Raw genomic sequence first — 23689 nt, 5'->3', positions numbered from 1 at the left:
GAAGCCTAAGGACCCCGGTTCAAGGCTCGGTTCCCCAGGTCCCACGTTAGCCAGATGCACAAGGGGGCCCACGCGTCTGGAGTTCGTTTGCAGAGGCTGGAAGCCCTGGTGCGCCCATTCTCTCTCTCTCCCTCTACCTGTCTTTCTCTCTGTGTCTGTTGCTCTCAAGTAAACAAATAAAAAATTTTTTAAAAGTATACAACGGTATTAATTCGTTATGAGCCTTCTGTCTATGCCTATGTTGCCAAGTATAGATATGCATCAATATCTTCTTATCTCCATTTCTTTGTGTACATAGCAATCTATGTAAGTTAGATCTTTCAGAAAAACAAGAGAATGCTTGCAAAATTTCCCATTTGGGAGTTGTGATGTAAACAAGAAGCAGAAAGATATAGAACACAAATTTGAAAGTCTAAGTTTGACTTTTAATCTACTATTTGCCAGTAACGCTGCCTTAAACTTGCTTAATGTCCCGGAACCTCCGTTTTCTTGTGTAGAAAATGGAAATGAGCTGGCCCTGGTGGTGCACAACTGTACTACCTGCTACTTGGGAGGCTGAGGTGAGAAGGTCTTTTGAACCCAGAAGGTGGAGACGGGCTTGGGGCAACACAATGAAATTCCTCCTCATAAAACAAAAGCAAACAAACAAACAAAAAACAGGGCTAGAGAGATGACGCCATGGTTAAAAGTGCTTTTGTGGAAAGCTGAATGGCCTAGGCTCAATCCCCCAGTACCCATGTGTGGTGGTTTGATTCAGGTGTCCCCCATAAACTTAGGTGTTCTGAATGCTAGGGTCCCAGCTGAAGATTTGGCAATTAACACTTCCTGGAGGCAGTGTATTGTTGGGGGCGGGCTTATGGGTGTTATAGCCAGTTTCCCCAAGCCAGTGTTTGGCACACTCTCCTGTTGATATGGCCCACCTTATGTTGGCCAGGGGGTGATGTCCATCCTCTACTCATGCCATCATTTAACCTGCCATCATGGAGCTTCCCCTTTGAGCCTGTAAGCCAAAATAAACCTCTTTTATTCCCATAAACTGCTCTTGGTTGGATGATTTCTACCAACAATGCAAACCTGACTGCAACACCATGTAAAGCCAAATGCACAACATGGTGCATGCATATGAAGTTCATTTGCAGTAGCAGGAGCACTTGGCACACCCATACACACACCCTCTCTCTTAAATAAATATAAACAAAACATTTTTAAAAAGCAAACAAATCAAAACTTCCAGCCTAAATTATTATGAAGATTAAAAGACACCATCTAGTGCTGGGGAGATTGCCCAGTGGTTAAGTGACTATCCTGTGAAAATTGACTCCCCAGGACCCACGTAAGCCAGATGGTGGTAAGCCACAAGGTGGCATATTCTTTTAGAGTTCATTTGCAGTGGCTGGAGGCACTGGCATGCCCACACTTCTCTCTCTCTCAAATAAATAAATAAACTTAAAAAAACTACCATCTATGTAAAGCATATGGCACGATGCCTCATGTTACCATGGTGGAACAGACAATAATGATCACAGATAAGGGGATGATATTGCTGGAAACCCTGATTACTTGCATAAGGCACTTTTAAAAATATTTTATTTTGAGCTGGGCGTGGTGGAGCATGCTTTTAATCCCAGCACTTGGGAGGCAGAGGTAGGAGGATGGCTGAAAGTTCGAGGCCACCCTGAGAGTACAGGTCAGCCTGAGCTAGAGTGAGACCCTACCTCAGAAAACCAAAAAAAGAATTAAAAACTAAAAACATAAAATAAAATATTTTATTTTTACTTATTTATTTGAGAGGTAAAGAGACTGAGTGAGAGCGAGAGCTAGAGCAAGAGAAAGAGAGAGAAGGGGGGCACTAGGGCTTCCAGCCACTGCAAACAAACACCAGATGCATGTACCACCTTGTGCATCTGGCTTATGTGGATACTGGGGCATCAAACCAAGGTCCTTTGGCTTTGCAGGCAAGCGCCTTAACCGCTAAGCCATCTCTTCAGTCCCTGCAAAAGGCACTTTTTATAATACAATCCAGTTGACTTCTTATTTTAAACTCTGTTATACAAAAGTCATGGTCACTTTGTCTTAATTCTGCTTCCTTTGTTGTTTTCACTTATACCATTTTATGCTATCTCAGAACAAATGAAACTGACAGGCTCTTCACAACTTACAAAGATTTTGTTATCTTTGTTAGAAAAGTAAATCGTGTTCCCAGGGCCCCTGCTGTGTGCATCCTCTAAGGAGAACCCACATTTCTGCCACAGTGAGACAGTACTGGGTATGGAAAAAAATTATTTCATAATGTATAGAGAAATACAGGAGAGAGAGAGAGACCTAAAGAAAAGAAAATATCCTGGCCAAAAAGTAAGAATGGAAGGGCCTCTTGGTAAGCAGAGGTAGGGGGATCCCCATGAGTTCAAGAATACCCTGAGATTACATAGTGAATTCCAGGTCAGTCTGGCCTAGAGTGAGACCCTACCCTGGACAAAAAAAAAAAAAGGAAGGGCCTGAAGAGAGCAGAAGAGAAGAGTAAGGTGTGAGGTCAGTAATGCCAAAGCAGTATTTCCTAGGGTGCCACCAGGAGCATTGGCTCTGCAGGGCACTTCCTGATCATCCTGGAAATGCTGCCCTTGAAACAGCCTCACTAGCTGCTGCTGCTGCTGCTTCTTCCTCCTCCTCCTCTTCTTCCTCCTCTTCTTTTGTTTATTTTTATTTATTTATTTGAGAGCAACAGACAGAGAAAAAAGCAGAGAGAGAGAGAGAGAGAGAGAGAGAGAATGGGTGCGCCAGGGCCTCCAGCCTCTGCAAATGAACTCCAGATGCATGCGCCCCCTTGTGCATCTGGCTAACATGGGTGCTGGGGAATTGAGCCCAGAACCGGGGTCCTTAGGGCTTCACAAGCAAGCGCTTGACCTCTAAGCCATCTCTCCAGCCCCTTCTTCTTCTTTTAATTGAGAATTTTATTGCATGAACTTATTGCTCATAGTCTCACCAGGTTAAGTGTTATGTTCCCTCTCCCAGCCCCCATTCCACTGAGGGCCCGCCTCGGTGGGGTATCGTATTCACTGTGAGGTCGTGAATGCATCCATCAGTCTAGAAGGGGAGGTCAATTCCTCTGAAGACACCTCTCTTCTTATAGACTCTGAGAGATGTTTCCTTTTCCTTCATACCCAGCGATCATAAAACACTGTTGTCACCTATAGAACTAGAGTCGATGGGAACAGAAGATCCTGCTCTGGGAGCCCTGGGCTCTCAGAGTTGTGAAGGAATGGTGCCGGTGCACAGTCAGGCATCCTGCCAGGGGATTGGGCACCAATTCCCTACTGGCATCGATGCAGAATAAAGGTACATAAGAAAGAAGCAGAAATCCAATAGGCCAATGGCACAGGCTTGCTGCTGGCCCAGAGAAGCTGTGATCAGAAAGCGGGGCTGGATCCACAAGTGGATAGCTGCGGCAGGCTAACAAGCAGTGCTTTCCAAGCCACTGTCCTTGAAGCACCTTCTCGGCATGTGTTCAGAGCAGAGGTCGGATCGGCGCATTGTGAAGAGCCGAGGACTGCGGGCTGTGCAGCTCCCCCACTGGCCAATGCGGACGCTCTCTTTGGCAGGCTGCGTGGGTGGCTCTTCCTCCCTTGTCATTCTCTGGGACTCATCAGAGGGGGGAAAATAAGACTTGCATCAAAATCAAATGTTGTAATTGCGCTCAAGCTTGTCACACTGGTGTGAAAGGACAGGTCCCAACTTCCTTTGTGAACCATAAAGGTTATGTGAACATAGAGCTAGTTGTGATGTCTGATCTATAATTTGAGGTGAGAGATTCAACTGTGGCGTTGGCTTTTCCCGTACCATCCTTTTCTCATTCAAGCGTGAGCGGTCGCATAGCAAGTGCTCAATAAAAATATGAATGCAAAAAAAGGTTGCTTTTGAATAACTGTCATAATCCTCGTAGTGCAAAATGACTCAAGATCATCAGTTTTGTTTTGGTTTTGGTTAGTTTATGTAAATATATAACACATTTGATTTTTTTTGTTGTTTTTTTGAGGTAGGGTCTCATTCTGGCCCAGGCTGACCTGGAATTCACTATGTAGTTTCAGGGTGGCCTTGAACTCATGGCGATCCTCCTACCTCAGCCTCCTGAGTGCCGGGTTTAAAGGCGTGCACCGCCACACCCAGCTCCACATTTGCTGTTCACTGAACACTTGAATCACTGCTTTGGTCCTCCTTCTCATTGCTCGATGAAAGCTGAAAACTTGAAAGCTACTTCCTCTTGACTAACCTGTTTTTTTTTCTTTTTAACAGATTGCAAAAGAGGAACCCACATTTGTAAATATCAATAAGAAATCCAATCTTCAGGATGCGAATGTAAGGTCTGTTGCTTCTTCTTTGAATGGGGGAAATGACACTGTACCTTCTGAGTTATCCTGGAAACATTGCTCATGGCATGGGGTGGAGGAAGCTGGTTGAGAAAGACAGAGGAGAAAAATGAATCAGAGTATGTGCCCATAGAAACCGGCTTAAAGACTTCCTTTAAGCTTCCAGAATGCTGCTGAGTCCAAGCTTTAATGCGGCAACCGCTGTGCTCACAAAGAACCCAGTCACTTTGGGCTTTCTCTCAAGCGTGCGGAGCTGACCTTGCCATGACCCTGCATAAAATCCTTTAAAAAGCTCTGCTGTCAGAGTGGAGCCAGCCGTGGTGACAGGGCACAGGAGGCTCTTCCCCACCTGGATTCTTGTCACAGGGTTTCCCCTGGGCCCACCATCGCTGAGCTCCCTGCCCAAACTGGAACTGCACCTGCTCATGGAAGGTTCCAGGCCACTGTCTTCACCACCCCACACCCGGAGCGAACCTCTGTCTCAGCCCAAGTGACTAACAACATGTCTCCCGTGACAGCCCCATTGCCACATTGTCTATTCTCACCTGCTCCTCGGAGGACTCCCTAGGGTGATTTCCTCAAATGCACATCAGAGTCTCTTGTCGGAAACCCAGGCTTGGGGGGCTGGGGACATGGCTTGGGCAGTGAAGTGCTTGTCACACTAACATGACAGCCCGAGGTTGGATCCCCAGCACAACGTGAATGCCACGCATGGGGGTGAGCACCTTCATTCCCAGTGTTGGGACAGGAGGAAGGAGACAGCCAGCTAGTGTGGCAGAATTCATGAGCTCTAATTCAGCGAAAGACCCTGTCTCAAAAACTAAGGTGGAGAGTGATTGAGGAGGACACCTGATGTCTACCTTGCCCCCACATGCATGCACACATACATAAACATGCATATACATGCATGCATGCACTCCATTCAAAATATCCCAGACCCTAGCTGGGAATCTAATTCAGTAGTAGAGAGCCTGCCTGGCATACTCAAAGCCCTGTGTTCGATCCCTAACAACACAAAACAAACAAAACAAAATTGAAACTAGACCCTTGAGTCCTATCCCATTGTCTTGAGATGCTGTGCATTGGTGGGTGGAGGGTGGTGGTGGAACATGGTGGAGGCAGGAGTCAGCATTCCGGCAAGACCCAGGGGTATTAGATAGAATTTTTAGCCTGGGTGTGGTGGCACATGCCTTTCATCCTAGTACTCAGGAGGCAGAGGTAGAAGGATGCTATGAGTTTGAGGCCAGCCTGAGAAGACATAGTGAATTACAGGTCAGCCTAGGCTAGAGTGAGATCCTACCTCAAAAAACAACAATATATATATGTATATATAATTTTTATACTCGCCCAAAGTAAAAGTTTTCATTTTTCTATATCATCTTATGATTCCCAGTTGATGTTCTTGGCATAACTTGATCTTCCTCCAGAAACACATTCCCACCTACACTTTTCAATGATTTAATTTCAGCATGGAGTGTAATTCGGAGGTAGAACATTTGTCCTGTGTGTACAAGGCCCTGGGTTCCAGCACTGGAAAACAGAAATGAACCCTAAATTCATCTCTTGCTACCCTACCCACCATCCTTCCTCACCTGTTCCCAGCTTTGGTGAAGCGCATTGTTACCTATTCCTGCCCCAGGTCTGAAGCACCCGTGGAAGTCCTTGGCACCACCCCTGCCCCACTCTCTTACCCAGTTGGTCACTATATTATCTCCCAAATCTACCCTTTCTTTCTCAGGGCTAAAGGCTCTTCCTGACCCCAGCCTTCCTTATCTCTCATCTCAAGTTCCTATCACAACAGTCTCCCACGATGCCCTGGCCTCTTTCCAGCAGTGCGCTCTTCATTCCTTCCAGGACCCGTCCACAGTGCGAGGCTTACCATGCTCCTCCCCTGCCTAATACCTTTACAGACTGCCATCTGCCTTTGCTGTGAACTGCTCAGTCTGAGGTCCCTCCTGACCTGCTCCTTGCTTCCCTTCTGGTACCTCTTATATATGGATAGTGCCCTGTATTCAGCCAGGACTCTATTCTGCTATTCTGGTTAAGGATAAACTCCACAAGACTTCTCAGTTATCACCTGCGCCACTCACACAGGATACTGAGTCCTTCCAGGGACCATACTCAGATGACTCGGGAGTCCTTACCTGTGGGAACCATGAATTCAGCACATTGATTCCATATTTGTTCTTTCCTGTGTTTATTCAACAAGCATTACAAGATACTGGCCACATACTTATCACATGAGTAGGTGTGAAAGAGAATATGGACATTTGGAGTGCTCATGGCCTTGTAGGGATCCCTTCCTCCACTTGCTTTAATGCTCCTGTGGTGCTAGAAAGTGATTACTGATATTTAAAGAACAAAATTAGGGCTGAAGAGATGGCTTAGCAGTTAAGGTGCTTGCCTACAAAGGCTAAGGATCCATGTTTAACTCTCCAGATCCCATATTAGCCAGATGCACAAAGGTGAGGCAAGTTCAAGGTTGCACATGCCCACTAGGTGGTGCAAGCGTCTGCAGTTTGATTTCAGTGGCTGAGGCCCTGGAGTGCCAATTCTCACCCTCTCTCTGTGTCCCACTCTGTGTGCCCTTCTCTCTCTCTCTCAAATAAAAAGAAAAATAAGAAATTTTTTTAATTCCATTTTTTATTATTCAACATTTTATACGTAATAAATACAAATTTTAAAGCCATTGTAAAGAAAGCGCATCTGCACTGAGGCTCTCTCGGAGCCTAACCTGCACATGGTGATGCCGGGTTACACAGCCTGGAGGGAGGGGCTATCTTCTAAAAAGGAGGCATATTTTTACAACTTCATTTTTTTAAAATAAAATTAGCAGCTCTTCCAAAAATATTTTAAAATATAACAAAAGATTTCAAATAACTCTGAGGTTGTGGGAAATCCAAATTCATGGACAGTGTGACTAGCTAAGGACAATACACGGCTGACTGGCAAGAACTGCTCTACTTAATAAGCACTTTGAAGATTTATAACAAAGAAATTTCTTAAAGAACAAAATTAGTCATGACCACCACAAAATGAATTAAAGCTTTTCCTTAAAAATCACTGTTTTAAGTAAGACCTATTAAGTTGTCTGGCATAATGATTAAGGAAAAATAAAAGGGAAATTGAAATTTTAACATTTCACATATACATAGGATTAAAATGTTTTAGCGACAATCTTAAAGGTCTTTTGCTTATGCATTTTTCAGATAAACACTGTGTATCTAGTATATAGCTAGACACACCATAGCATTGTTGCATACTATTGTTCTAGCCCTTGAGGGCTCTTGGACCAAATAGCATTGCTACCAGGTTATTGAGGAATAAAACTGGAGTATGTAGCCCAGCATGGTGGCGCACGCCTTTAATCCTAGCACTCAGGAGGCACAAGCAAGAAAATCACTGTGAGTTCGAGGCCACCTTGAGACTGCATAGTAAATTTCAGGTCGGCCAGGACTAGAATGAGACACTACCTTGAAAAACCAAAAAAAAAGTCAAAATAAAAAAATAAAGGATTATGTATAGGTTTTTCTTCATTAATTTCACAAGCATGTGCCAAACCTTAATACTAGTGGAGGACTCTTTAAAGCACCCTAGTTATATTTAGTTCTCTACTCGCTATCCCTGCGATTTTTGCTGGTTTATTGGTTTTTTTTTTTCTGGACTTTTTAAAGTAATTTTAATTATTAAAGGAGTAGAGCAGATAGGCAAAAAAAAAAAAAAAAAAGCAAAAATTGAATTTCTTGACCACCAATAAGGTATAAATTAGCTGAGAAGCAGACCAGATGGCCAGAACAAAACCATAACCTCTTTTTCATGGTATGTTCTATTTTCGGTATGTTTGTAGAAACCCTATCCCTATACGTGTGGAAACTGCCCAGCCAGCCGTGGAAAAACCGGAAACCAAGCCTCCCCGAGTGAGGAAGTTAACAAGACAATATAGCTTGTGAGTTCTGTACTTCAAAATTTTCAATTATACATAAATGTTTGGTTATCAATGTGTCGTAGCCCTCAGACCATCCCAGACTGCCTTCCCTTCAATTCTGCTTACTTCCCATTTAGGTCATCATGGAACCAGAACTTTTCTCTCTTGAAACTATTTCATAGTTGGCATGTGTACCTTTGATGCGGGCTTATCACCAAACGGCTGCTGGGTACAGGAGGGATTGGGAGTCTGGCATGGCTTCATTGGGCCCTCTGTGTCAGAGTCTCTCATGAAACCATATTCAAGATGTCAGCAAGGGCCATGGTCACATCTGACTGCTCATTGGCAGGGCGGCTATTGGGATTCAAGTCCTTGGAAGCTGACTGTCCAAGGTGACCCTCAGTTTTCAGGCATGTGGGATTCTCTGACACAGAAAGCACCCAAGAAAAGGTAGAGAGAGTGTTAGCAAGGTGAAAGGTACAGTCTTTTATAAGCCAATCCCAAAAGTGATAGCCTATTCTTTTCCTTGTGTTCTGTTCATTAGAAACAAGGTGCTAGGTCCGGATCACACTCCAGAGGGGGCAGTGTGTGAATACTAAGACAGAAATCACCAAAGGCCACAGCAGAAGCTTCCCCTTCTAACAGTCAACAGAGCCCACGCTAAGTATGGAGCTGTATGTGTGGCCAGTGGGAGGAGCTAATCCCACCAGCACCTGTCCGGGTCTCTTTGGGTTAGAGCAACAAAAGTCTCTTGGTTACAGTATGAACTAGATTCTAGAAATTGTCAGGGAATAGCAATGTGGCTTTTAAAGTTCTCATCCAAAGACTCGTAATGTATTAGAGGCAAAGTCAATGACATATAACTACATTCCGAAGGAGATAAAGAGGTGCTGTAGGAAGCTGGGGGTGATATTAGTCATAGTTTTAGTGCAGATCATATGGTGCTTTCTGTCTCTTGACCTTAACTATGGCCTAGGCATGTTGCCTGGATGTGTCATTGTTCAGAGAGCTGAAGAGAGATCCTGGGACACAGTAGAAAGCATGGTGGCTCTGGGATTGGAAAGGTTCTGACCTCTTGGAAAGTTTACTCTTTGAGCCTTTCGTTCCTTCCGTCCTTCTTTCCTTCCATCCTTCACTCCCTCCCTCCTTCTTCCCTCCCTTCTCCTTTCTTCCTTCCTTCCTTGTAATGGAGATTTAATCAAAGGCCTCATAAATGCTAAGCAAGTGCTCTACCACTGAACTACATACCAGAACATTTTGTTTTGTTTGGTTTTGAGTCAGGTTCTCCTTAAATTGTCTAGACAGACCTTGAACTTGTGATCCTCCTAGCTCAGCCTCCTGAGTAGCTGGGATTGCAGGCCTGTGCCCCAGGCCTGGCTTCAAGTGCTCTTTCTTTACCTGTAAAATGGGATGAGCCACCCATAATGAATTTTGCAGGGATTAACCTGAGACTATGTGGGCAAAGCCCTTAGTAAGGGTTCTGGTCAGAGTCTAAGAAGAGGTCACTGAAGGGCCCAAGGATGCCAAGTGTGGATGGGGGAGGCGGAAAATCCCCGAAAAGCTGTCTCAGACCTGCCATTCACCCTTACAGAAAGAGGAAGGGGCATGCTCAGAGCAGGCACATACCACCTCATTTGTCTTCTAGAAACTTTTGGGCATGTAGCAGTACATTTCCTAGGAGAGCCAGGATGGGTAGGGTTCAAGTAATCAACAATCCTCATAATCTCTCAGGAACAAATTATGTACAGCTTCCTCTCCACGGACAAGGCTGGCAGGATTTGCCTTTTCTCTTACAGTTGTAATTCAAGATGTTATTATCACCCACTGGGGATAGGTAATCATGCTTGCAATAATGACTGGCTACAGGTGGCCTGGAAGGAAAGAACAGTTCACTCTATCACCAAATTGGCTCTTTTAGGAAATCCTGTCTCAGTCCTCTAACTTAAATACATATTTCTTTTTTTAATATTTTATTTATTTATTTGAGAGAGAAGGGGGGGAGAGAGAAAGAGGGGAAGAGTCAGATAGATAGATAGATAGATAGATAGATAGATAGATAGATAGATAGAGATAGAAAAAGAATGGGTACACCAGGGCTTCCAGAAACTTCAAACTCCAAACATATGTGCCACCTTGTGCATCTGGCTTACGTGGGTACTAGGAAATGGAACCTGGGTCCTTAGGCTTTGCAGGCAAGTGGCTTAATTGCTAAGCCATATCTCTAGCTCCTAAATATGTATTTCTTTTTTAAAAAAATTATTTATTTATTTATTTGAGAGCAACAGACACAGAGAGAAAGACAGATAGAGGGAGAGAGAGAGAATGGACGCGCCAGGGCTTCCAGCCTCTGCAAACGAACTCCAAACGCGGGCGCCCCCTTGTGCATCTGGCTAACGTGGGACCTGGGGAACCGAGCCTCGAACCGGGGTCCGTAGGCTTCACAGGCAAGCGCTTAACCGCTAAGCCATCTCTCAGCCCCTAAATATGTATTTCTTAAGCTGTCCCAAAATATTCTGCTTTGCTACTAGTAAAAAAAAAAAAGAAAGAAAGAAAAACAGCAAGATACACAAATGGGATTTTTCCCTATCTTAAGGTTCTGTCCCAGTTATAGTTCTTGGATGTCTGTCATTAGGCATCACTCCTTTGTTCAGCTCACTCATAAGTATTGATAAAGCTGCTGGACACTTGGTCAGGAGCACAGGTGAGAACTCCGGCTCTCCCCTTCTCTGGAGCTGTTCTCTACGGGGCTGCTTTTGAGCTACGGATGTGTACGCTGTTACAATATTCTAATTCCCAGGCCTGGGTTATGAGCATTCGGATTACATTTCCTCTACCAGGACCATCATAACACCCACGGCTCTGAACAAGGGGTCAACCCACTGCTTTGTATGAGATAAACAAAACGCTCTACCCTGTTCTTTCTGGGAAAATGACATAAAGGAAAAGTGTGGCAGAGAGAAGAGGAGAAGGGAGGAGCTTTGCCGAGAGTGAGGCAGGTGAAAGGGCCGTTTTTATACTGACAGCTAGTAGGCTTAGAAAATGGCTAGCATGCCAAATGCAGAGGCCCTGTACCCTGTAGCCCCACCGTCTCAGGAAGCTGGGGCAGGACCCAGGAGCCCAGGGTCAGCCTGGGCAACATTGTGAGACCCAGCTCAGAATGAAGAAAAGAAAGAAAACGGCAAACTGTATTCTCCTCCCCCCCCCAATATAACTTCAGTGTTGAAACACAATGAAAATGTCTTTTAAAATTCAATTGACAAGAGAGGAAAGTTAAAAAGGAAAAGAAAAAAAGTTAGCAGTGCTCCCAGAGATATGCCACCAAACAACCAGAAGGAGCTGGAGAGGTGGCTCAGTGGTAGAAATGTGCTTAGCATACGTACATACATACCCTGTTCATCCTTACCCACAAACAAACAAGAAAAGCTGGGCTTGGAGGCACATGTCTATAGACCTTGGGAAGGCTGAGGCACGAGGATTGAAAGTTCAAGACCAGCCTGGGATAATAATGAGTTTGAGGCCACCCTAAGCTACATAGTAAGACGTCTCAAAAAATAAACAAAGCAAAAATGAACATACAACTTGGTGTTCACAGATGATGGTGACCATTACTTTAGACATTTTTCTATGCATGTTATTTAAAATAAATATTTTTAGCTGGATGTGGTGGTGCACACCTTTAATCTCAACACTACTCTTGGGAGGCAAAGATAGATAGATAACCATGAGTTCGAGGCCACCCTGAGACTACATGGTGAATTCCAGATCAGCCTGGGCTAGGGTAAGACTTTACCTTGAAAAACCAAAAAAGAAAAAGGAAAGAAATTTTTTTTCATTTGTTTGTTTTTTGAGACAAGTTCTCATGTAGCTCTGGTTGGCTTCAAACTTGCTAAGTAGCTAAGAATGGCCTTGAACTCCTGATCCTCCTCCCTTAGCCTCTGGAGTTCTGGGATTATAAGAATGCACCACCATTCCTGGGGGGGGGGGAATAATAATTTCAAGGATAAGGTGTCTTCCATATACAATTTTACTTATTAAAATGTTTATGAATTTAATATGACTTTATCTGAGAAGTACAGTTAAACTTGAAAGACTTACTAAATTTTGTTTATTTATTTTTGGTTTTTTGCAGTAGGGTTTCACTCTAGCCCAGGCTGACCTGGAATTCACTAGGTAATCTCAGGGTGACCTTGAACTCACAAGGACCCTCCTGCCTCTGCCTCCCAAGGGCTGGGATTCAAGGCATGCACCACCACGCCCAGCGACTTACTGAATTTTAGATATGTTCCTTACCATAAAATTTCAGATAAGGCAAAAAGATTATTAAAAAAAAGATGAAAAATTTGGAGGTTTTCTAACTTTCGACCATATCAGTTAACTTTTTGCTATAAGATAGCTGAGGGCTAAGGAGAGGGCTCAGTGGCTACAAGCACTTGCTGATGAGATGAGCTATATTTTTAAAAATGGCCTTTTATGTAAAAGTAAATAGCAACTCTGCTTATAAGGTTAAAGTGTCAAAGCCACTGGATATCACATTTGAGTCTCTGAAGAAGGGAGATCATGAGCTGAAGAGATGGCTCAGTGGTTCAGGGTGCTTGCTTGCAAAGCCTAATGGCCTGAATATGATTCCCTAGTACCCACATAAAGCCAGATGCTCAAATTGCCACATGCATCTGGAGTTGGTTTGCGGTGGCAGGAGGACTTTGCACACCATACACTTTCTTTCTTTGGATGCCTAGTTCTATCTCTCTCTCTCTCAAATAAAAAAAAAAAAAAGAATGGAGGTCATGGTATACGGCTACTGAGAAAATCCAATGAACAAGTGCAAGTGTGGCCGCATGACCTGCTTCCTCATGCAAATGCAAACATGTGTCCCATGAGGCCCTCCGCTGTGACCATGAATCATGGGTCTTTTACCCTTCAGCTCAGCTGTTATTTCCTCAAACAATCCCTGGGCCAAAGTGGTTTGAGAAATCCCACAGGGAGACGCTTGGGGCCTGGGTGCCTGTTGTATCCAAGACCATCTTCAAGGGAGACGGTTCACCAGGGGGACCCCCAGAACTCAGAACGCCTATTTTCATGTTTATGCTTTATTACAGAAAGAACATAGATTGACATCAGCAAAGGAAAAGGGTATGAAGGGTAGGGGGCTTCTGTTGTTCTCCACGTGGAGTCACACAGACAGGTTTGCCTTCTCTCAGCAGCACGTGACAGCACCCACAACTGTATGAACAGCCAGCCATGCTCACTGGAGCAGGTCCAGGGCCTCGGTTAAGGATCAGTCACCAAGACATGGAGTTCCCACATGACTGACCTTAACTACAGTCTCCTGCTGCTCCCCAGAGCTCAGCCTGATAGATAGAGCATGATCTAAACCCTGGCTGTACAGAAACATGTACTTTGCCATAAATTACACTGATAGCACAAATTATTTGCCATGACCCAAGGTCTCAGATGCATGAAGACACTCTTACCAGAAAGGATGCTCCAAGAGCCCGGGGCATCTCTCCCAGGAGTTCAACAGTGATCACTTGACTGCATAGACAGCCCTCTGGCTGGCATTAAGGGTGTGGGGGGGCACATCTGAATTTCTGTGGGTTTGGAAATACCCATACTAAGATCAGGTAATCAGCGGCACAGCACTGGAGCTGGGTCAGAGGGGTTTCCCACCTGGGCATGCCATGTAGGAGATCAATCCCATCCCAAATCAGTGTCCTGGAGATCAACCCACAGAGCCAGGCCAGATTTCTCCCTACAGTCCTACGATGACTTCCTGTCTAGTGTCATTTTCTTCTTAGGTCACTCCTGTCTGGCAGAGAGGTTCTAAGATCAGAGATCCGTGACTCTAAAACAAATTGCCCCAGCTCTCCTGTACCCAAGGGAGAGTTGCTCTTAGGCCAGAAAAGGGGTCATTACAAATCCCTGGCTTTGAGCAGTGTGTTCCTACAAGCCTTGCATTTCCTTATCAAAGGGAAACCACTTAGAATGACAGTCCAGAAGAATTGAATGTGAGGAGCCAAACAGATATGTGTAGATCTGTGCTTATAGCAGCATTGTTTGCTGAGCTGAAGGGTAGGAAAAAGAAAACCCATGTGCCCATCAACAGATAAATGGATATGAACATGTAGTTCATCCATGCAATGGATGATTTTTCACCATAAAAAGGAATGGAGTTTTGATATGTGCCACCACATGGTTGGACTTTGAAAACATCATGGTGAAGGACACAAAACAGACAGAGGACATGTTCTGCTTCTATGGGGCATCTAGAAGAGGCAAACTCATCAAAGGAGGAAGGAGAATTGCGGCTACTAGATGACGTGGGAGGGGGCCTGGGGATCATTATTTAGGAACCATACAGAGTTTCTGTTAGAGTTGAGGAACGGGTTTGGAGGGAGCTAGATGGAATGGTTTGTATGCCTTTGGGAATATATGTAATACCATAGAATTGTTCACTTATAAATGGTTAAAATTCGAATCATCATGAGATATATATATATGTGTGTGTGTGTGTGTGTGTGTGTATTATCATACACATGGACATGCACATGTGTGCACACACAACCCTAGCAAGTGACAAAAAAATTCACCCCAAATTTGTCTTGGTGAAGAACAGTGGATTGGCTCCTGTAAGCTGGACATCTGGTGGGCATGTGTTTGGGCAGCCCCATCCGCCCACTCTGGCCTCCCCAGCCTTCCGGCCCTCCTCACAGCCTGTGTATTATTGTAATGAGCAGAGCTTCATGTGCTTTTAGTAACCGCAGTGATGAAGACGACCTCCCCCCAGACCTGGCTGAAGCGGTGGGAGCCACCACAGCCACGACCACAGCCACCACCATGGCTGCCACTCAAGTCTCGGTGCCACTGGCATCTCCCAAGATCCCAAAAGTCAGCTCGCCTCAGAAGTCAGAAGGCAAGGGCCAGCTGTCCCCAGGGGCCAAGGTATGAAAAAAAAAAAAAACCTGAGGAGTAATGTCTGCTTAGTGAGTGACATCTGGTGGCTGTATTTTAATTTTGCATAATTAATTATATATGTGCATTAAAAATAGCAAAAGCAGTTTAAAGTGACGAATATTGATAACTGCTAAGGTTGTTTCCAAGAGTAAAGAGTTGGTAATTTTTTTAGAGAAGTGAAATGTTATCATATACCCTGATTCCAAAATATAAGCCAGCTATTTATGAGAGAAAAGACATGATATGACATAGTACACTATACTTTAGGAACCGTTTAAGGGACTTTTGAGGACAAATTTGATTTAAAATATCTTATAAAGTTATTACTCCACTCCAGAGACAGAAAGTGACACCAGGGATGTAGCTCAGTTGGGAAAAACTAGCGTGTGAGAAGTCCTGGTTTGATCCCAGCACCTTGTGAGCCAGGTGCAGTGGTTCACACCTGTAATCCCAGCACTTGAGAGGTGGAGGCAGGAAGATCAGAAGTTCAAGATTCTCCTCAGCCAAATAGAATGCTTGAGGCTAGCCTGGGCTACGTGAGAACCTGACTCAATAAAAAATTAAGCTAGAAAGAGAGAAATAATCGACCTCTCCTGACTCTGAAATGGATGATTTGAAGGTGACCCTGTGCCATGTTTCACATAGGATAAATTGTGTTAACTACTTTCGACATAGAAAAACTGCTCAGGAAATCACCAGAGACGTGGATGTCAGTGACAGCCATTTCTCTCGCTTTGCTCTGAGTGACTGTGTCAGTGGTCACTCTTTGCCAGCTGGTTCAAACACAGTGGAACCTGTTGCTGTCAGAGGTGGCTTTTGGTCCATGCAAACTCATCAGGAAAGGTGCACAGCAGACAGGTCCCTAGAGGCGTGTCCAGGGCTCTAGACTATTCCCAGCTCCTCTCTTTACATGCCTGGCTCGGAAAGTGCAGTCCTTCTCAAAGCCCTTATTCCTCCCAGACTCAGATCCCTCTTCCTGCAAATGGTAAGTCCTGCTCCCTTGCCCAGATCAGTGGCTAGCATCATGTCCAGCGAAGGTTCCCATGCTTATGCACTGCATAAGCTTGGGCTGCTGCAGCTTCCAGGGCCACAGTTCCTAGCACCATCCAAATGGCAATGGTCCAGGCCCACATTGTGCAGGACCAATACCTGTCTTTCCTGGAGTCTTTCCCAAGTACCTGAAATAGATCCATGAATGTGGGTGGACCACTTAGCCAGTGCCCGGTCCAGACCGAGGCTCTGTACTGTTTTACACATCACCTTTTGGTATCTTTAATTTTTTTTTTTTGAGGTTGGGTCTCACTCTAGCCCAGGCTGACCTGGAATTCACTCTGTATTCTCAGGGTGGCTTCAAACCCATGGCAATCCTCCTGCCTCTGCCTCCTGAGTGCTGGGATTAAAGGCATGTGCCACCATGCCCAGCCTCTTTATTTGTTTTATCTTGATTTTTGAGATAAAGGCTTACTATATAGTCCTGATTGGTTTAGTACTCACTATGCAGCTCAGGTCAGCCTCAAACCCAAGGTGATCCTCCTGCCTCAACCCAAGTGTTTATACACCTGCCATAGCTGCTGGAATCAAGTCAGGTTCCCCTCCGCTGTGGGGAGTCCTCTTATAGTTTTATCTCAAATGAAGACACAGGCTCCTATCACATATCCCACAGCTGGTTACAAACCAAGCGGAAACATTTACAAATCCAGGGGAGTGGTAGTGGGAGTAGAGGGAACGGCCTTCTCCCAGCAGCTCCAGCGCGCCCTCTCCTGGCCATCTCTTTCCTCTGGCTCTGCTTGTGTCAAATTCACCAGCTCCAGGTTTTTCTTCCTCCTCAGATCAGGAGGGCAAAATGTTGACCAGAACCGAAGATCTGTCTTCAGAGGCGCAAACCACCCTCCCCAAGATAGCATGTTTCCCAATCCTGTGCTGATCACTTCAGCTCCTGCTGGCTGAGACTCCCAGGAGGGACAAAGCCATTGCTCTCTTTATACATTCAAAGGACTCTTTCTTGAAAGCATTTTTCCCAAATGCCAGTCAAAGAACACTCAAGGCACTTAAGAAAAGTGACTTGCAGCTTTAAAAAGTACATCCCTCCCGCCCCTCTTCCTACCCAGGAAGATTTCAGGGGGAAAGTTGGGGTTCCAGTGGCTATTTTATAGACTGCTGAGGGAAGGACTTAAGGGGGGATTGGCACTCTAAGGCATGCAGTATTAGACAGGTGCGAGCTCCTGCCAGTTTTGCTGAGCTCCATTGTCTGCGCAGAGCATCACTAAACAGGGTAACTTCTACCTGCCTTCACAGAGCCCCTCTGACCATGGAGGCAACTTCACCTTGGGACCAGGCGACCTGCTGATGGACTTCACAGAAGCCACTCCTTTGGTAAACTTCTTCTTATGCTAAAAGCAGAAAAGCCACCGACTGTAGCAAAGGCTTGTAGTGGGACCCTGGAGAGGTGGGCATGGCTGTGGGGCGGGCTTCCAGGTATCCAGAGGTTCTGGGTCTGCTCTCTTGGAGGGTCAGGTGTCAAGGGTAGCCCCACCTCGCAAAGCCCTTGAGAAAGGGGTGGTACTCCTTGGCAGGTGCCTGCCGGGGTGCTGCCCACGCCTGCCTGCTACTTCTAAAGTGTAGCAGGGCTTCTCTGTGCTTGGGCCATGGCTTCCTGGCTGCCTGGGCTGTGCCCTGCATGCCCACCCCTCTCTTGCTGCTGCTTCCAGCAATCTGTATGGTCTGAAACACTGCCTTGAGGCCATCCCCTGGCTCTCCAGGCCCCTTGCGCTGCCTACCATGGTCCATCCTCTGCATATAGGTCTTCCCTTAGGCATAGTAACCCTCATAGGGCTCCTGCGGGTAAGAAGCCCTTTTTAGAGGACGGTGCACTACATCAGAAGTCAGGAAGGCTATTTGCTGCTCGCCCCCACTTTTGAGACAGGGTCTCATGTAGCTGAGACTGGCTTTGAACTTCTGATCCTCCTGCCTCTACCTCCAGAGCACTGGGACTACAGGTTTGCACTACCATGCCCAAGTCATGTGGTGCTAGGGACTGAATCTAGGGCCTCATGCATGCTAGGAAAGTTCTCTACCAACTGAACTACATCCCTACCCCTCTGCTCTTCTTTATAAGAGCCTTGTCATTTAGTAGTTACTACCCCATCTTCTGTAAAGCAAGGATATCAAAGGAGTGTGTTGCAGTCAGGTTCACATTGCTGGTAGAAATCACCCAACCAAGAGCAGACGCTTGTGGGAAAAAGAGATTTATCTTGGGCTACAGGCTCACAGGGAAGCTCCACAATGGCAGGGAAAATGATGGCATGAGCAGAGGGTGGACATCACCCCCAGCCCACATAAGGTAGAGAACAGGAACAGGAGAATATGCCAAACCCTGGCAAGGGGAAACTGGCTACGACACCCATAAGGCCACCCCCAACAATACACTGCCTCCAGGAGGCATTAATTCCCAAATCTCCATCAGCTGGGAACCTAGCATCCAGAACACCTAAGCTGATGGGGAACACCTGAATCAAACCACCACAGAGTGTTATAAGGAGACAAAGAGAGAGAACTTTTGAGACTAGAAAACACCACCAATATGTACAAAGTGTTATTACTTTGATGAAATGACACAAACCAAGTGCAGACTAATATTTGAGTGTAATTGAGCATAAATCATGTTCCACTTGGGGCTGAGCATAAAACTCCACTTGAGCTGTGAATTAAATGTGAGTCAAGTCAGAACTGGTCTCCTGGGAGCTGTGTGTGTGGTCACAGTGGGCTAGCTCCAAGCTGGAAGGGCAGTCAGGTTGATAAATGACCAGGAGCCGCATGAGAGCCACGTAGAAGATGCTCCAGGCGAGGGCGGAAGTGGGAAGCACTCAGTGTCGACTCGCTGGAGGAGCGTGTAGAGTGGGGAGAACCTCGGGGGGCTGTCAGGAGAAGGCAGGTAGTCACCGTGCTACGTGGCCTTTGGGAACGATCACGGCTGCTCCACGTGTCTGTGCACGGCAATAATTTCTCCAACTATTCTTCCCTTTGGAGAGATCTCGTCGGCATCTTTTGGTGAGCAGCTAATTAAGCTGCCAGGGAAGACCCTGCTCTAGGAGCACTCCGAATAAAGGTCACAGTCACTCATGGCCCTCTAGTTAGATGTTGCCAAGATGAATGGGCCCTCCCCACCCCCAACCTTATGACAGAGTAATCAGAAATGGAGGGCCTTTAAGCATCACCTTATCAACCCTCTGCACAGATGAGCAAACAACATGGGCAAATCACAAGGGAGCAAGCTGGGACGGAAGCCCTGGTTCCTGTACCTCTGGGTGTGCTAGATGCATCAGAGAGGACCAGATCTGGTCTTGCGTTTGGGGAACTTGCTGCACCTGGAGCAAGGCTGCATTTAAAGCACTCCCCAGACTGATGAAGGCCTTCCTAACCCCACAGCAATTACCATAATCCCATTGAGGTGGGCCCCCAGGGTAACAGTTGTTGGGGCAAAGAGGGATAATAGTATCTAACCTGTTATAGTATATGTAAAATAATTTTTAAAAGCTCCCCAGAACACAAATGTAGAACAGAGGGGCATGGAAAAAAGACGGGAAGTTATGCAGGGGAGTCAGGAGCTACAGGATATCCTAGCCAAAAGGCCTCTGGCCCAGGAAGTCCTTCTGGTCAGTGTAACCCCAAGCAGCAGTGTGAGGACATCGTACAGCGTGTGGGTAGCATCCAGGCACATATGGTACAACCTGCAAACCTATAAAAGCAAGTGGAAAAGAAAACTAAGCTCTGAGGACCATGAGGAGGAAAGGAAAGCTTACGGTGTCTTGTTTTACGGTATGAATAGGAGTTTGCCTGGTAAAGAAAGTGGTCTGAACTGGATATGATAGCTCCTACTGAAATCCAGCACCTGAGAGGTTGAGGCAGGAGGACTGACATGAGCTCCATCCCAGCCTGTCTCAAAAAAGAAGAAGAAAGAAAGAACGAAAGAGTATTTATTAAAGGATGACAACATTCTTCTAGAGACCCCTGTGCTAGGGATCATTTAAATACTTATGGAATTGAATGTTCTTTTCTTTGGATATTGAAGACTGAGGTTAGTTCGGAAGTGGCATGTCGCAGGGACTCCCAGAGGTACAAATGCCTGCCAAGTGAAGGGTCCCAGCAGCAGCAGGGAGCTCACTGTTCTCCTGGAGCGGCCCTCTCCATCTTCACTTAGCTGTGAGGCGAGCTCAGGGATCTGCCCTGTGCCACATGAGCGAGGTCCTTGGGTTGCACCGAGACGGCCATCCAGCGCATGGCTCCTTAGGACCAGGCCTTCTCTGCTTGAGGCATGAGGGCACATGTACACAGGCATGCAAAAGAGGTGTTCTGGAACATTCCTCAGTGTTATTTTCTCTGACTTTTCCTAGTTCCCAGTGAATTCTGTTTCCCTGAGTAACAAAGAATTATAGGCAGGAAGGGGAGGGGGGCTTCTGCACCTGCCTTTGTTGGAGCCCCTTTTCTCCTCTTCCTGGTGAGCAGGAGCCTGCTCACTTTGCAGTTGGCCAGCCAAGGGGTTGTCTTGGCATCTTGGGTTGGGAAACTTGTTCCCAGGTGGGCTTTTAGGTGTCACTGTTTAAGTCAATTGGGCCCACATCTGCAGGGGGCTATGCAACAAAAGCAGACCCAGACTAAATTTTTCCCAGGACTTCCTCAATTCCTCATACTTAGCCTGTCAGAACAGAGTCTCAGGACCTTCTCATCCTGGCCTTCCTATTCAGGTAGAGAAATCAAAGCTTAAACAGAGCAAAAACGTTTGTTCCCAATTATACAGGTCTACGTCAGGGTCAGGACTAGAACCCAGGCCCTGGACTGGTGAGCTAGGATGTATCTGCCTTCTTCACTTATCCATCCTTCCAAGAAGCTGGCCAAGTTCCCTGGTGGTCTCAGCCCTACTTCCAAGAATGGATAAGCCCTGCTTTCATTCAGGAGTGCTCCAGGGAGATCATGAGAACCACCCACCACCCTCCCGTCTCTACAGAGTGGATTTCAAAGTAGCGTGGTCCAAGAAAAGTCCAAAGGTCCCATCTTGAACTGCCATTTCTCAATTACAGATTCAAGCAGATCAAATCACCATGTCTGAGCGCTATTGCACCTTTCTCTTTCCTAAGGACTCACATTCTCAAACACCCGGGAAAGTCTTTTCAATCTCATTCTTGCAGCTTTCCCCCCACCTCCATTCTTTCCCCAAACCTCTCCTTTTCTAATCCCACACTTTTGTTTTATATAGCCCAGTTTAGCAACCTGAGATCTTGCTCCACCTGCCCATCCTCAGCTCATCCACCTTTGGAGTTCATAATCACAGCAGAGCTTCTGCCTGGGAGGCAGAGAAGGAGTGGGAAGGGAGAGAAAGTGCATGTAGACAGCACCAGTGTGTTAGGACTTGTCTTCGGGTATGAGTGTGAGCCTTTGAGAGAGGACTTGTGTCCATTGAAGAAATGAGCTTCGTGGAACGTACATTTACATGGGGGTAATGTTGGCTCTGGGAACACAGAGCTTAACGTCACTCCGGGTCAGCCAGCCAGCCTCCCTGCCCGGGGTAACAGAACACGGACACCGGTGCCCTCTGTGTTCTTCACTTGTCCCGCCTTGGGGCCTGGCCCTCTCTTAGCTTGTACTTTGTAAACCACTCACTCCCCTGGGCTGCAAAGAAGAGCCAGTCCCTCATGCTACACGGCGTGTTGGTGAAGAGTGCGCACATCTGAGGGACATGAGCCTGGCAGTGGAAGGCTGTGTGCGGCATAGGATCAGGCCTTGGGTTGGGTATCAGACGTAGATTTCCATCCTGTTCAACAACACTCTTCCAGGTGGGCTGTGACGCAATCATGAGCCAAGGCCGGGTGCCCCTCGTTCTCCCTGTGGCTTCATCTTGCTCCCCAAAGAACAAGAGTATGGGGGAAAGGTCTGGTTTGTTCATAGTATGATAATTTGTGGACACATCTAAGACAAGTTAGGCCTTTTTTGTGGTCCCTTTGATTGGGTATAAATCTCAAAGTGTGACTCCTTATCTCCTGGGCATCATTCTGTCCTGAGGCCCTTCTGTCCTCCCCAGCTCTACCTGATCAGGGGCTCTGGTCCTCACTACTGTTTAATCACTGTTCCCAGCCTCTGCTCATGGAGAAGGCTCCCATGGGTCCCTCCGCTCAGTGCCCGTTAATGCCTACTCTCCTGTCTGCCTGCTTTTCTTTCCCATCCTCTAACTAGGAAGCTCTTTCCTGGGTCTGAAGATAAAGAGACCCCTACACAGCTCCATCATCACTGATCTATACCAAGAACCTTTCCATTCCCCTAGTCAGAAGCCAAACAGCAAAAGCTAAATATGTGTGTAAGAATGTAGCAGCTTGGGCTGGAGAGATGGATTAGTGGTTAAGTGCTTGCCTGTGACACCTAAGGACCCTGGTTCGAGGCTCAATTCCCCAGGACCCACCTTAGCCAGATGCACAAGGGGGCGCACATGGCTGGAGTTCGTTTGCAGTGGCTGGAAGCCCTGGTACGCCCATTGTCTGTCTCTCTCTATCTGCCTCTTTCTCTCTCTCTCTGTCACTCTCAAATAAATAAGTAAATAAATAAAAAAATTTTAAAAAGAATGTAGCAGCTTGAGGGCTGGGGAAATGGCTTAATGGTTATGGCATTTGCCTGCAAACCCTAAGGACCCCCAAGGACCCCTGTTCGATTCCCTAGGACTCATGTAAGCCAGGTGCACAAGAGGGCGCATGCATCTAGAGTTCATTTGCAGTGGCTGGAGGCCCTGATGAGGCCATTCTTTCTCTCTCTCTCTTTGCCTCTTCCTCTCTCTCTCTCTCTTTCTCTCTCTCTCTCTCTCTCAAATAAATAAATAAATAAAAGAATGTAGCAGCCTGAATGTAGGAAAACCCCAACCAGGAAAGGAAATACCAGGAAAAAGATGGATATTTCCAAGTCATATCCAGTTATATGTATTATCTTGTTTCCTTCTCATTTAGTAAGAGTCAAGGGGGTGAATTAATGGGGCATCCAGGGATATTCTTTTGCTTAAATCCACTCCAGTGCTTGTTTAGAAAGGTCAGAAATGATTGAGTAATGATCAGCATTTACCACAAATGCCCAGTGCTGGGTAAAGCCTTAAGTCATTCCTGATAATCTTTACTCCACAGTCTGGCCTCTAGGCAATATGACCATGCTTCTTGGCCATTCGTGCCAGATTTTATTTCCTTCACAAAACCATCTGCTGAGTGTCTGTTGATATCAGCAGGAACAAAGACCCAGCGGCTGAATATCCTGGGGCTGTGGAGGGAACTGATAGTGGAGGGTGTGGTGGGAGCCAGCCTCCTACGGACCTGGTGTTCCAGTTTAGAAGTAGGATTTCTCCTAAGGACCAAAGACAACTGTGGGAAGAGTCTCTGGCAGCTGGTAGACCTCAACTGCAGCTGACTAGTGTGGATTCATGCATCTC

The 23689-nt window shown here is 46.2% G+C and overlaps 1 protein-coding gene across 5 annotated transcripts in view; it reads left to right on the top strand.

The window, feature by feature from the left end:
• The window catches only part of Epb41l4b (erythrocyte membrane protein band 4.1 like 4B), a 170725-nt gene that overhangs the window by 132584 nt on the left and 14452 nt on the right, over positions 1–23689 (top strand). For 3 of the 5 annotated variants that reach the window (XM_045160198.1, XM_045160188.1, XM_045160214.1), the window contains exons 19-22: positions 4288–4355; positions 8209–8307; positions 15039–15225; positions 17533–17610. In XM_045160198.1, the coding sequence (XP_045016133.1) occupies positions 4288–4355; positions 8209–8307; positions 15039–15225; positions 17533–17610 (432 nt within the window). The remainder of the gene's footprint in view (positions 1–4287; positions 4356–8208; positions 8308–15038; positions 15226–17532; positions 17611–23689) is intronic. The other 2 variants (XM_045160207.1, XM_004657052.2) reach the window with 1 other exon arrangement.

The sequence above is a fragment of the Jaculus jaculus genome, chromosome 1 (assembly GCF_020740685.1).
Source record: "Jaculus jaculus isolate mJacJac1 chromosome 1, mJacJac1.mat.Y.cur, whole genome shotgun sequence".
NCBI classification, from domain to species: domain Eukaryota; kingdom Metazoa; phylum Chordata; class Mammalia; order Rodentia; family Dipodidae; genus Jaculus; species Jaculus jaculus.
The sequence above is the reverse complement of the archived record's forward strand: the minus strand, read 5'-3'. Positions and strand labels throughout refer to the sequence as shown.